This window comes from Mirounga leonina, unplaced genomic scaffold, assembly GCF_011800145.1.
Source record: "Mirounga leonina isolate KUSES-001 unplaced genomic scaffold, KU_Mleo_1.0 Mir_200, whole genome shotgun sequence".
NCBI lineage: Eukaryota > Metazoa > Chordata > Mammalia > Carnivora > Phocidae > Mirounga > Mirounga leonina.
The window spans coordinates 23,356,332-23,370,163 of NW_023270503.1; the positions used below are offsets into that span (position 1 = coordinate 23,356,332).

Consider the following 13,832-nt stretch of genomic DNA (forward strand, 5'->3'; position numbering starts at 1 on the left):
AATCTGACCTGGGGCCTCCTGGGAACCCCCATTCCCACGGGCCTGGCCTCCCTCCAATGCCGAGCCCTCTCGCAGAAACCCCAGACCACCAGGCCTGCCCCTGAAGACTTTTTTTGTCCCCTTCTATGTCAGCTCTGCAAACTCTGATAGCGACCCAGGGACATCTGCTGGGCATATCTAGACAGATTTTCCGGAATGGTGAAGAGCAGCCCCGGGCGGGGGAGGGTGCCCACTTCCGCCCCGGAGGTTAAAACCCTTGAAGGGTCTCCTGCTCTAAGCGGTTCCGGGAAAAGACTCCCTAGCTGGTTTTCCTCTTCCCTGCTTCAGGTTCTCTGGGCAATGGTCTCCCTTGAAACCCAATAAGGATGTGTGTGTTGCGGGGGGAGAGGTAAGAAGGGGTTTCTGGTGCAGAGGAACTCTTACTCCGCCACAGACCCGTGCCCTCCCCTCCTGCCTTCCCCAAGAGATTCTCTGGGAAAACCGCTCCTCAATCTGGAGGACTCTTTTCTCCCTCCTCGCCCACCCGCTTCTCCCTCCTCTTCTGGGTCCAGGCCTCAACCTTCTGAGCTCCAGGCTAGCACCCTGCAGCCAAATGCTGCCGCCCAGCCACCCAGCCACCCAGCACCCTCCACCTGGGCAGGCCTGAGGAGGCAGCCGGGCATTAAGGCCCCAGTTGCCTTTTTCCCTCCAAAGCCTGCCTGACACCTCTCAGCGGACAATTTGATTTTGGATTTTTTTTGTTTGATTTGGTTATTTTGTTTTGTTTTGTTTTGTTTCTCTGCGTGCGGGGTGGGAGGAAGTATAAAGAAGTGTAAACAGGAAAGCCAGCCGGCCCTGGAGTTCCGAGCGCCCATATTTCATCGGCTTCCTCTCCATAACTGCAGCGGGGACACTTAACCCTTCCCTGGCTGTGAGAACGTGTTCACTGGGGGGAGGGGGGGAGGCAGGGGGTGGGGGCAAGATCCAAGTGGGAGCTCCTCTCCTGGCCTGGTTCCTTCATCCCTGGATGCTGGGGCAGAAGCCAAGGATTTGGAACAAGAGAGAAGACAGACCACTTAGAACGATCTCCCAAACTCAGTCCCTTCCAGGGTAGAGAGGAAGAAGCTCCCCTGCATGGGCTTCTCAGCTTGGGGACCAATTGGATCAACCAAGGAGGACAGAGCTGGGAAGAAACCCTCCCATCTTTTAGGGTCACTCTCTCCATTTTTGGAGTTTCTAGAAGTAATCAGATTTCGAGGCTGGGATCTGCCCACAGCAGGATTTATCGATTGCTGCCGTGCTGTTACACATCCGTATTAATTAACCCAGACACCGGCCTGGAAACTGAGCCGCTTGGGGAGGAGGAGGGAAGAAATGGGGGCCCCTTAAGGAAAATGGACATTTCTCCCTAAGTGCCCCTGGGGCCCAGATCGGAGAGTCCTTCCCCACCAGAATCGTGTGGCCTTCCCCAGGCTTGAGGTCCCTGCACTTCTCAGCAGGGGCAAGTGTGTCTCACTCCCCACAGTCAGAGTCCACACACAAATCTTCTCAGTGGTGGACTTAAACACCTCTCAGGCCTGACTCTTCCTTGTCAGACGTAGGCTGTCCTCAGATGGATGGATCTTTTGGTGGAAGTTCCCAGGACGTCCTTTCTAGAGGGCTTCAGGACTCCTCCCCACCTTCCTTCCAACTTCCCCAAGGTAGAAGCTTTTTATGGCCTGGGGGCTTGTTTTGTTTTTCGTGCTTGGTGGTGGTAGCGATGGCCTCCCCCTTCCTCTCCCCCCTCCCTCCAAAAAGTGATTAAAATCTGTTAAAGGATTTAATTAAGACAGTTAAATGAAAAGGAAGGAGGTGCAAATGAGTTGGGGGAAAAAACCCACACCAAAGCTATTCTCAACGATTAAATCGCCATTTTAACCATATAATGGAGTTTGCATCCTGAAAGGGGAAATCAACGCTCATATCTCATCAATAATTCATAGAGTCCGGGATCACGCAGAGGTCAGCAGACGGGGCCGGAGCGCTCGGGGCTCCGCGCCGCTGCCGCATACATTACGCGCCTCGGGCCGCGATGCCGTCACCTCCGCCGCTCGGGCTCGGACCGGGGCCCCGGCATGCCGACAGGTTTAGGCCGATTTTTCGATTTTTCGTTCTTCCTTTTGGTGAATTTACTGAGACCCAGATTGGCGGGCTCCCGGGGGGAAGTTTCGGAGATTTAGGAGACTTGGAGAGATTGGACTTCGGGCAATTCGGGACCTCTCGGACCGGAATATCACCCCCTTTCCAAGTTTTAATCTCTCCCCCACTTTTTTTCTTCTTCTTTTCTTTGTTTAAGGCGTCTTCTGTCCCGTCTCTTCTCTTCCCAAATTTCCTCTCCGAGAGGAAAATGCACTCTCTGCAGCATCCTCTAGCCTCTCTTCCCTGGAAACGGCTCCCAGGCTGCCCGGCCGCTCTCTGGCCTTGCTCTCCGTGTGGATTCGGGCTGAGCCCACATAGCTTCGCCCCGGTTGCAGCCTCTAAGTACCGAGGCTGCCTCTGATTGTTGCGATCCCTGACCTCAGAGCCCCGTCGGGTAGGGATGAATGCATCTAGGGAGGAAAGGGACCTGGCAGGCCCCAGTGCAGCTTGCTTAGTCAAGAGATGACCCAGGCCAGGTGGGAAGGGGAGGATTCAGCTTGGAAGGCAGCATCTGGGGGAAAAGTGGAGGGAAAGTGCCAGCATGTGGGAACGTCTCCCCTTGGGGCCTGAAGGCGAGATGCAGGATAAGCCCTATATTTTGGAGCTTCTGCAGGCTTGTTCCATTCTCTGTGTGTGTCTCTCTCTAATTCGCTCTCTTCTGCTTTCCGACCCCTAAAAGGCCCCTAGGGACGGGGGAACGAACGCTTCCCTGTGAGAAGTGGGGTCCTGGGAGGGGATATTTGGGCGCAAGGGAAACCGAAAGAGCGCGGGTCGCTCGTGCGGCCGCCGCGCCGGCCGAGAGGCAGAGGCTGTAACGTCCCCGAGCTGCCAGTAGAGTCCGCCTTAGACCAAGTTCACAGCCAGGCTGGGGCCTCGGAGGCGCCAGCGAGCGGCCCTGCAAGGTGGCCCCGGGCCCGCTGGGTCTCGCATGGCCTGGACACTGAGCTCTCTCTTTCCAGCCCTTTGGGGACTGTGGCCCCCTCCGCTCTCAAGGAACCCTTGCTCCAAGCTCTCTCCACTCTTCACCCCAGAAACTCCCTTCTCCAGGTCAGCCGACGCGTCCTACTGCACCCCGTATGTCCCCACGCCCAGCAACCGCGGCCCCGTTCCGGGACAAGAATGGAGCGGGTGGGTCATCAAAAGCTTTTCCAGGCACTCCACAGGAGAGACCCGTGGAAATGCAGGAAGTGGGGTCGATGCGGGAAGTGGGGTGGCGTCTTTTCCCAAGGCGTTATTTAATAATCAAAAGGCTCCTCTTCCCCAGATCTAAGGCCCTTAGTGGGGGTTTGGGGAGGGTGGCGAGGGGGGAGGGGCACGGAAGGCGTTTTGCGCTTGGGTTTCGGCAGCCGGCGCAGCAGAATGAGACCCTGGGCCGTGAGGCCAGTGTTATTGCCAGAGGGGTCGCAAAGTTGGAGGGTCAAAAGTTTACAGCGTGCGGGAGCGGGCGGCGGCGTCTAGCGGTGGGGGCGGTCTGGGCAAGGGGAGGAGGCTGTGTGAGCAGAGAGAAGAGAGGGAGCAAAGGGTGCGGGAGGTAAGGAAGACCTGTGTGTTTGGGGAGTGGGGGAGCAGAACTGGGGAGGAGGAGAGGCAGCTATCTGGGGCAGGAGAAACTGGGGTGGGGGAGAAACCCTTCTCCAAAAGCCGCTGGGCTGGTGGGGTGGGGAGCTGCACAAGAGCGCTGGGGGCATGGCGAATCCTCTGCGCAATTTTCTCTCCCAAAGATAACCTTTGAGTCACCATATAAAATTTAATTAAAACCTACCCAGCCGCACACATTAAAAAAATCCAATTACCCACGCGTCCTTGCAGGACGTTTGATGGGGCCAAAGAAGGCTTCCAAGGTGAAGGCCTGATTCTCACCAACATCAGACCCACCCTCCTTCCCCCAAAGGGTCCAAAGAGCCTGACTCCCCCAACTCCCCCTATCCCTCAGGCAGGCCTATTCTTCAGGGATTCCTAACCCCCAGGCTGGGTCCAGGCAGCTGGAGTCCATGACAGTGGGCCAGGACTGGAGGGTTTCTAAATTCCCATTCCTCTTTCCAAATTGCTTGGGTTTAAGAAGTTGGATATTAAAAGGAGGTTGGCTAGCTAATTCTCGCACTCTCTCCCAAACCTCCACTTGTATGTTCATCCAGAATCCCTCTCTTCCTATTTGGAGGAGGGAGGGGAAATGAGAAGGAAAAATACTGAATGGCCTCACAGAGATCTTTTTAACTGGAGTTAAAACAAGCGACCTGAAATGAACCTTGAATCTATGCATTAGGCTTAGCTCGTAAGTAAAATGTTTACAGAGACTCTGTAATTATAACACCAGGGTATATGCCTATTTTTGGTCTTTAAATGACTATCGTGTTATGAAATGTGATCACATTCTCTTCCAAGCATTGGATATAGGAGGTGCGCTGTGGGTGTTTGTCCTGCCAGAATAGAGATAACCTGAGAGTTTTCATAAAGACGCCTTTTGAATTATGGCCAGAAGAGACAACAACGTAATGTCAAATTGCAAATCAATTTGCCCCAGTTTTTGACTAAACCAACTGGGTGTGGGTCCCCATTTCTCTTCAGCCTTGAGACAAGTTGCTCTGGGGAGTCAAGCCAGGAAGGAATGCCTGAGGTCCAGAAGAGGTAGAGGTCAAAGGCTGAACTGGAGACTCTGTTTCCTTCTGTTCCTCCTCTGTCTCTTTTTCCTCCTTTTCCAGGACAGAATGCTAGCGAATTTATGGTTCTGTGGAATAGCCTGGAGCAGCCAAAGGCCCTGGGCTGGAGGGGCCTCAGGATGGGGAAAGAGGGTCCTCTGCCATCCTCGGCCAAACTGGGTGCCTTGGGATAGTCTCTCTCACCTCCTTGTGCTAGAGGGACCTCTCCCTGCAGACACTCCCCCTAGACTTAAACTGGGTGGTAGGGGAGTCACCTGACTAACCTCTGCTGGTCCCTTGGAGGCTAGAGAAAGGGGAAAATGTCTTGTTGACAGTCCAAGAATTCTAATCCTTGAGAGACAAACCAGAGAAAATCTCTGAGTATTTTTAATGTCTCCTTGCTTTGCTCCTGTACGTCCTTGTGGTGGTGATAGGGGTAGGCAAAAGTGCTACTGTATAGACGAGAAGTGGTTTTAAACAAAAATTGGGGGGAGGGTGTATTGTTTTGTGTTTAAAGGGAAATTAAAGCCTCTGAAAACCAAGTCCTCCTGCTTTGACCAGTACGGTCCAGCTCCTCTCTCAGGATTCTCTCTGTCTTCCCCAGATATGCTGGCCTAGGGACCAAATCTCAGCCCCAGGAAGTGGAGGAGTCATTCCTGGGGCCCTGGAACCTCCAAAGTTTGAGCAGAAATGGGATATCTCTGGCACTGGGGGAGGGAATAAGGCAGAGGGAGTATGCAAGGGGGCAGGGATACAGGCCCTGCCAATGCAGCCATTTAATAGGGCAGGCAGGAGGGAAGGGGGCTCTGGCTCAGGCCTGCTCTCTGGGACCCCGAGTCCCAAGGCCACATTTCCACTTCTCCAGGTGCCACCTCCCTCCCAGGCCCCAAAGGGAACCCCTATGGAATCCTACCCTCTCCTACCTTGCCCAAGGAACCAAAACAGATGAGAAAATAGGAATGATGGAATATCAAGGCAGAGGTGGGGTAGGCTGAGTACTACCAGCCTGGGACTTTTTGGGGGGGTGGGGGTTGGGTGAAGGGAAGAGAAGGTTCTGGCAAAAAGTCGAGCTGAAGAGGATGAGCTGAATCAAATTCCTGCTCCGTCATTTTTCTCCCAAGTAATGACCTGCGCAAAATTCAATATGACCGAGCGAACTGTGCGAGTGTATTATAGTAACTGTCTGCTCGTGGGGGAGGCCCGGAGAGGGGTGAACCGTAGGTCACGGCGTCTAAAAATTATTAAAATGTTCGAGAGCCTCGTGACGCGCCTAGCTGTTTAACAAAGACTGCCAAAGTATGAGATTAATACGAAAACTTGCGCTTCAAAAACAAAAACACATCAAAAAAAAGTCTTGTTCCGGCCTGCAAGGGGGCCCGTAGCGGCGGTTCGGTTTTCCGGACACACAATAGTGGACGAGAGCGAGCTCATCTGGGGCCGAGCGGGCCCGCGGGCGGGTCTGCGGCCGGAGGGCGCGGGGAGCCGCCCGGCGAGTACTCTTGCCCGCTTCCCCTCTGGGCCTTCCACTCCTCCGGGCGGCCTCCGGTGCGCCGGCCGGCTGGGGGCTCGCCTCCTCGGCCCTGCGCTTTCCCTCCCTTGCTCTGTGCTCTCTCCCTGGCGACAAAAGGTAGATGATTCCGTGCGGGCTGGGCGCGCTCGGGACAGCCGAGGGGGCTGAGCAGCGAGAGGTCACTTTAGCAACCTGTGGCTGCCAGGGGAAGGCGGCCGGCGAGCCGGCGAGCGAACGACCCGGGAGCGCAGGGGAGGTGGCTCGGGACGCGCGCGCAGAGCCCTTGCCTTTTCTTATTTTTATTACGAGTACTCGTGTTCGTATTCTTTTGGGGTCGGAGGGGAGAGGCAGCCTCGGTGTTGGTGAAATCCGTCTGGGGAGTCGCTGATACACCTTGTCCCCCACCCATCGCGGCTGCACTCGGCTGGGGTGGGGGGCTGCGGCGCCTCGGTGGGGTGGGCAGGTGGCGGCTCCCAGCGCGCCGCAGAGAAAATCTCCGCGCTCTGTCCCCAGGAGCAGCCATACCCAGCCCCGCAGTGGCTCTGCCTCCCATACCTCTCTCTTGGGGTGCTCCGAGCACCTGGGCTGCATCCTTTGTGAAGTGTAGAGCAGCAGAGAGGCCCGGTGGCCAGCCTAGCGGCCCTCCCAAAATTCCGAAAAGCCGGCTGAGTTGGACGGGTTTCAGAGAGCGAGTTGAGAAGGACAGGAGGTATGGGGTGGGGGAGGGGCCTGGCCAGTGGGAATGGGTCGTGGAACCCCTGACGAAGTGGCCTTTGACAAGACTTGGAAAGATCCCTGCTTGATGCTGGGGGGCTGGGGGGCATTTTGTCTGTGGGCCCAGGGCCAGACCCTAGTCTCCTTAGGTGCCCAGATGGGGGTCTACTGGACCCTCTCTTGGCAAAGGTAATTAAAATATAAGTGTGTGTGTGTGTGTGTGTGTGTGTGATTTTTCAAATATATGCAAGTCAGCCTGGCTGGGAGAGTGTTGGTGTTAGAAATCAGGCCCGAGGCCAAAATTGGCAATCTAGATTTGGGATAGAAAAATCAAAAGGTCTCTGGACCTAGTTTCTGGCAAGTGGGAGGGAGCACTCCTCCTACCCACCTGCAAGAGTCCCAGGACTGGGGAGGGGGAGAGACTTCTGCAATGTGCTGGTTAGAAGGTTGTTTTTTGTGTTGTTGCTGTATTTGTTAATGAAATGGATATCGTTCTGACTCCATCACTAAGGATGCGAGTATTTCTCAGGGAGATGCGTAGGGAGTCTGGGCAAGGTAGAGGCTTTCTCTGTGCCAATTCCCCTCACCCTGTGATGGTCTCAGCATTCAGTCTAGGACTCAGTTCCCTCCAGCCCAATCCCAGGCTCCCAGTTTAGTAAATTCAGTGGTTACCGGGACCCTTGGGAAGTTCATTTGTAAACCCCAGATTCCCCCAGGTTTACCAGATCCCCATTTTGGTCCCACTGCCAGAGACCCTAGCAGGTGGCAGAATGAGCAAATTTAGACAGAGAGAGCCTGCCTGGGGCTGGGGAGGTGGGGGAAATGGGGTTCCTCCACACACTTCAGGGATTATCCCCGTTTTCTGGCCCTAGGAGGTGCGGGAGGCTGGGAGGGGCTGGAATATCATCTGGCTGCATCTTTTATGGCTCCTCATTGCCCTTCATTCGGAAATGAAACGCCTTTGATCTTTTTCTCAGGTTGTAAACGGAATTGCCCGTCATTAAATATCCGGGGCCCCATCTGTTTGGTCTCCCAGCATTTTTCTTTACAGCTGTTTCTCTCTCTTTTTACCATTGAATTTTTCCAAAAGGACTTTTATGACACCTCCTTCACACCCAGCCACCTCTCCCTCCTCCCTTCACCAAGAGGCGCCTTGGAAAATATCTAGATATTCGTTTGATGGCAAACTAAAGGCTACGAGGGGCACGGAGGAGCCGATTGGGGTTTTGTTTTTCTTAAAAAAAAAAAAAAAAGTCCTGGGGGGAGGGAGGGATGCGAGGGCACCCAGAAGGGCCTGATTCTGACTTCGCTGCAGCCTCGGGATGACCCTTCCTCCTTTTGTGCTTAGCTAATGTTTACATCTCATAATTCATGCGCCGCCCAGGGTTGTGCGGCAGCCCCGAGGTTCGCGTCCCTTTGCGGGACCGGCTGCTTCTATTTCTCTGATAGAAGAGAAAGAGAGTTGAAAACCTTGTAATCCCCAAAATGGACCCGCAGTGTCTTCCTGCTCCCAGAGCTCAAACGTAGAACAAAACGAAATAAAATCAAAGCACTGAAACCACACCCCAGACGAAGAAGGCGCGGAAAGTAGGAGAACTGGAAAATTTCTGGGCCAAGAAGATCTGTCTGTCTTCTGTATATACCCTGTAGATCCGAATTTGTGTAAGGAATTTTGTGGTCACAAATTCGTATCTAGGGGAATATGTAGTTGACATAAACACTCCGCTCATTTTTTTCCCGAAGAAATTTTTTTTCCCCAAAAAGAGGACCATCCGGTGACTGACCACACGAAGACGCCTTCCTTTTTTTTTTTTTTTTTTCCTTCCTCTTTCCTTTCCTCCCTCATTGGTTAGAGATGGAGGAATCATCTACCTGAAATATCCCATGCCTAGGCGCCCCTGGAAGGCTTGGTCCCTTTTCACTTCTCTTAATAGGTTCATATAGGTGGTGGTGTTTTATCCTCTCCCCCAAGCCCGTTTATTCTCTATTCTGGGATCAGGGAGGCTTTACTGAAAATCCGGGAAAAAATGACTATTGTTGTCAGTGTGCGAAGGCAAAGAAAATCGCTTTTCAAACGGATGTTGAGGTTGCCTTTTCATTTGGGATCAGAACAAGATGCCCTGGAAATATGCAATTACTAAGGGGTGTTATTGTGTGTGGGGGTCACCCCTAGGGCTCCTACCCCCAGCATCATAAGGATGTGAGATTTCTGTTCACTGCAGACGCAGCTGCATGAGCGGCAATTAGAACGGCTGGATACCGTGGTTAGCATTGCTCGGGTGGTTCTGGAATTAGCAAATGGCTATTCAGTGCGCTCTCAAAAGTTGCAAGATTTTTACTCCAGCACTCATGTTCCGTGTGGGGAACCAAGCCGTTTCTCGGCGTGGGCCGTGTGGGGTAAGGGGAGGACTGGATATGAGAGGGGAACGGAAGGACTGACTGACACAGCCAAACTAATAGCGCAGCTAAATGCGATTTGGAAGGCGAGGTCTCCCCGAATTAGTGCATGAATTTCCTATCGATCCGCCCGCGGTTCCATTCATCTCTGACAAGTCCCTCCTGCACCCGCCTGCTTGCTCCCGACGCCTCCTCTCTTCACTCCCTACCCCTCCCCAGGCGACTGCAGAGAAAAGCCCGGTGCTCAGTGCCCTCTCGCCCCCATGTGGGTTCCTCTCTCTAGGCGGAGCCCCCAGTCTGCCCCTCAACTTAACTCCCCACACAGCCTCCTGGGCTCCTTCCCGTCGTGAGGAGGGGATGGGGGGCCTATGGAAGGCAGAGAATGCGGGGCGGTGAGGCCGGACAGGAGGGGGCTGCCCCGAGAGCCCCAACTTCGAGGGGATCCCGGGATGATTGTTCTCTGCCCAGCGCCCCAACAGGCCCTCCGGCGGCAACCTGCCCTCTTCCTCTCTTTCTCTCCCCCTTTCTCTCTCACTCTCTTTCTCTGATCCCGGAGAGAGCTAGGCGAGGAGGCGGTCGCCCTGCAGGAGCCCTATGTAAATCCTGGCGTTGGGTGGGTGGGGAGGGGGAAAAGAGAAGAAGGGGAAATAAACCTCTTTGGCTGGAGTAGGGTCCGGGTGAGCAGATTTCCTTATCCGGGAATCGCAGGCGGGGCGGCCATTGGCTCCGAGGATCACGTGGGCCCCTAACTTTGTTCACTTGACAGTAAGTAGGAGGGCTTTCGGAAACAGGAAAACGAGTCAGGGGTCGGAATAAATTTTAGTATATTTTGTGGGCAATTCCCAGAAATTAATGGCTATGAGTTCTTTTTTGATCAACTCAAACTATGTCGACCCCAAGTTCCCTCCGTGCGAGGAATATTCACAGAGCGATTACCTACCCAGCGACCACTCGCCGGGGTACTACGCCGGCGGCCAGAGGCGAGAGAGCAGCTTCCAGCCGGAGGCGGGCTTCGGGCGGCGCGCGGCGTGCACCGTGCAGCGCTACGCGGCCTGCCGGGACCCCGGGCCCCCGCCGCCTCCGCCACCACCCCCGCCGCCCCCGCCACCGCCCGGGCTGTCCCCTCGGGCTCCTGCGCCGCCGCCCTCCGGGGCCCTCCTCCCGGAGCCCGGCCAGCGCTGCGAGGCGGTCAGCAGCAGCCCCCCGCCGCCTCCCTGCGCCCAGAACCCCCTGCACCCCAGCCCGTCCCACTCCGCGTGCAAAGAGCCCGTCGTCTACCCCTGGATGCGCAAAGTTCACGTGAGCACGGGTGAGTGCGTGGGCACCCCTTCCCCCTCCCACCCCCGGTGCTTTACACCGAAGGGACCTCGGAGGCATGGGGCGGGGGGGAGCTGAGGGAAGCCAATTGTCCCCGCTATAAACTCGCCATTGCCGGAGATTTACGGTCGCCTGTTTTCAGAGCCACATAATTACATCCCCCATAAATTTTTATGGCCTGGTGGGCCCCGCGCCTTTGAAGTCGGTTTCCCCCATCCTCTTTGCCATTCTCACCAGCGACTTTTTCGCCTGGGAGATGCAGTCTCAGTGAAGTTGCAAGTTGGGGAGGGGTGTGTGGGGTGGGGGAGGAGAAGGAGGAGGAGGTAATCTGTATTTGAAGGGAGAGTTGAGTCAACTCCCAGTATTTATTTTTTCCTTTCTTTCCTCTAGTCTGGCTCCTTGGCTTCAGAAGTGGGCAAAAGTTTTTACTGGGGGCAGGCGCTACATGGAATCTGAGCACAGAGGGTGGGAACTAGCAGAAGAAAGGTTTAGGGAAGCCCCCCTCCCTCTTTCACCCCTCATTCTCCCATCCCGGGCCCCAGGCCAAGGGGGCAGAGAGGAGCGGTTAAAACCTTGTGAAGATTCCTTACGCCCCCCACCCCCTCTCCAGACACCCAAACAACAACGTGGAGACAACACAACCCTCCAAAACTTTGAGGTCTCTATCTCTTCCCGGGGGCCGCTTTCTTCGCTTGGCGTCCCCACCCCCCTCTGGAGGAAGAAGAGGTGGCGGGAGAGGGAGGGAGGGAGACACTGTGCTAGCTGGAAGAAAGAGCTCTCCCTCCTCCCTTTCGGGGCAATAAAACTTTCTCTTTCTCCCTCTCTCTGTGTGTGTCCAGTAAACCCCAATTACGCCGGCGGGGAGCCCAAGCGCTCTCGGACAGCCTACACTCGCCAGCAGGTCTTGGAGCTGGAGAAGGAATTTCACTACAACCGCTACCTGACGCGGCGCCGGAGGGTGGAGATCGCCCACGCGCTCTGCCTGTCCGAGCGCCAGATCAAGATCTGGTTCCAGAACCGGCGCATGAAGTGGAAAAAAGACCACAAGTTGCCCAACACCAAGATCCGCTCGGGTGGCACCGCAGGCGCAGCTGGAGGGCCCCCTGGCCGGCCCAACGGAGGCCCCCCCGCGCTCTAGTGCCCCCCCCCCCCGCACGGGAGCCGCGAACCTCGGGGCGGGGGTGGGTTGTGAGCGCGGGGGTGGGGGCGGGCGGGGGGAGATGCGGGAGGGGACCCTGGGGCCTGGGTCCGCAAAAGCCTACCTGCCCTCCCCTCACTTTATCTATTTACACGAATAAACGCAGAGGAGGGGGAGGGGAAGCTTTATTTATAGAAATGACAATAGGGAGCCGGGTGAGGCCCCCCCAGAAGCAAGGTTCAAGTCTCTTGCTTTCTTCCTTAAAAAGAAGAAGAAGAAGAAGAAAAGGAGAAGAGAAAGAAGAAGACAGAAAGAGAAATAGGAGGAGGCTGCACTCCTCGCTTTCAGCTTTGGCGAAGATGGATCCACGTTTCATCTTTAATCACGCCAGGCCCAGGCCCATCTGTCTTGTTTACTCTGCCGAGGAGAGGATGGGCCTCGGTGGCGACCATTACCTCGACACCCGGCTAACAAATGAGGCCCGGCTCGGCCGCGTTTACTGCTGCCACCGCTGGAACACAGCCTGGATTTTCTTTCTTTGTCCCCCATTCCTGACACCCAGCGAAAGCACCCTGTGACTGCCAGATAGCGCAGTGTTTTGGCCACGGTAACATACACACACACACACGCCCTCCCCTTCAGTGCCCCCGCACAGGCACACTGACTTCTCACCCCCCCCCCCTTCCACCAAGAGGCTAGGCTGGGGGGCAGCAGGAAGGGGACAAGTGGAGGCCCGGGTGCAGGAGCAGGCAGGGAAGTTGGGTCCGAAAAAAAAAAAAAGAGAGAGACCCAGAGACACGGGAGGGACTTCTGGAAGGTCAGGCCGTTCCTGGCAGAGCCAGAGGCCAGTTGAGTTCTGGGAGCTGGGCGCAACCCTGTTGCCAATCTAGAGTTGTTCTGCCGAGGCCTTCTCTCCTAGACTGCAAACGAATGTGAAACTAGCAAATAAAACAGGGTGCCCCTCCCGGTCTGGGAGATGATGTTGCAGAGACCTCTCCCATAGTTTATCATTGTTTTGCATTGATTATTATTATTATTATTATTATTATTATTATTATTATTTTATGTCATGTGCGTCCTCTCTCCTGTTCGCTCTCTGACATTCCAAACCAGGCCCCTTCCTAGTTCTGGGGCTACCTGAGTCTAGAACCCTTCGTTGGTGTGAAAATTTGTGTCCTGTACAGAGTGACAATAGAAATAAATGTTTGGTTTCTTGTGACCAGCACAGCGTGTTTTTGTTGAAACCTTGATATAAAGATACAGACAAATGCCACCCAGCGTATATGTTAAGCATCCCAGTCCATTCGGCCTCATATTGGATGTGGTTGAGGATTTTTTTCAAAGGGTCCAAAGGGACTTTCTGTCTCAGCGGACTCCAAATTGTGGTAACTTGTTTGTTTTCCTTTTGGGGTGGGTGTGTTTTGTTTGGGGCTTTTAATTTTTTCCTCCAGTCCAAAAATGGATTGAAAGTACTGGGAGGGCTGACTTCAATCCCTAATGGGGGGGGGGAATGTTTCATTGTAGGACACGAGAGGCTTAAGTATGGCAAAGCCTTTCATATCGTGATTTATTTGTCATAAGCAAATAAAATGCGGTTAAGCTGTCTCTTTCTAGACAGACGACTCTTTGCTTATTAAGGTTCGGAGGGAGGATTCTGCGAGGCCGGCGTCTTTCCTCCCGCCTAAGAAGGTATCGTTTTCCTCTGAGGTGTTTAAAGCTTTAATGAGTCTAATTTTTTGCACAGATGTTTCTGGGTGTTTGCAGGTTTTCAGAGTATTTTTATATTACAAAGGAGCTAGCCGATGCCATAGCTCAAACTCTGACAAGCAAATAGATAATCAAGAAGACAAATGGCCTCTTTTGTGAAGCCCTGCTCCTGTATTAATTTTCATTTTCTTTCTCATAGAAAGTATCGAAAGTACGACTGGGGACCAAATAGCTTTCTGTCTCTGAGGTCCCAGTC

At 54.5% G+C, this 13,832-nt stretch overlaps 2 protein-coding genes across 4 annotated transcripts in view; both read left to right on the forward strand.

The window, feature by feature from the left end:
* The window catches only part of HOXB3 (homeobox B3), a 54,819-nt gene that overhangs the window by 16,513 nt on the left and 24,474 nt on the right, over positions 1-13,832 (forward strand). Inside the window, exon 1 of one of the 3 annotated variants that reach the window (XM_035026926.1) lies at positions 725-3,204. The exons of 1 other annotated variant lie outside the window; for it this stretch is intronic. The gene's annotated coding sequence lies outside the window, so the exon portion shown is untranslated. Of the gene's footprint in view, positions 1-724; positions 3,205-13,396; positions 13,559-13,832 lie in introns of those variants that run through there. One more of the 3 variants, XM_035026924.1, reaches the window with a different exon arrangement.
* HOXB4 (homeobox B4) lies at positions 10,056-13,088 on the forward strand. The gene is made up of 2 exons (XM_035026930.1): positions 10,056-10,723; positions 11,571-13,088. Exons 1-2 carry the CDS (start codon positions 10,267-10,269, stop codon positions 11,867-11,869), a joined length of 756 nt encoding a protein of 251 aa, XP_034882821.1. The 5' UTR covers positions 10,056-10,266; the 3' UTR covers positions 11,870-13,088.

Coding starts and splice junctions, on each gene's coding strand:
- HOXB4 (XM_035026930.1), top strand. CDS start 10,267: ATGGCTATGAGTTCTTTTTTGATCAACTCAAACTATGTCGACCCCAAG. Junction 10,724..11,570: donor CAAAGTTCACGTGAGCACGG/GTGAGTGCGTGG, acceptor GTGTGTGTCCAG/TAAACCCCAATTACGCCGGC.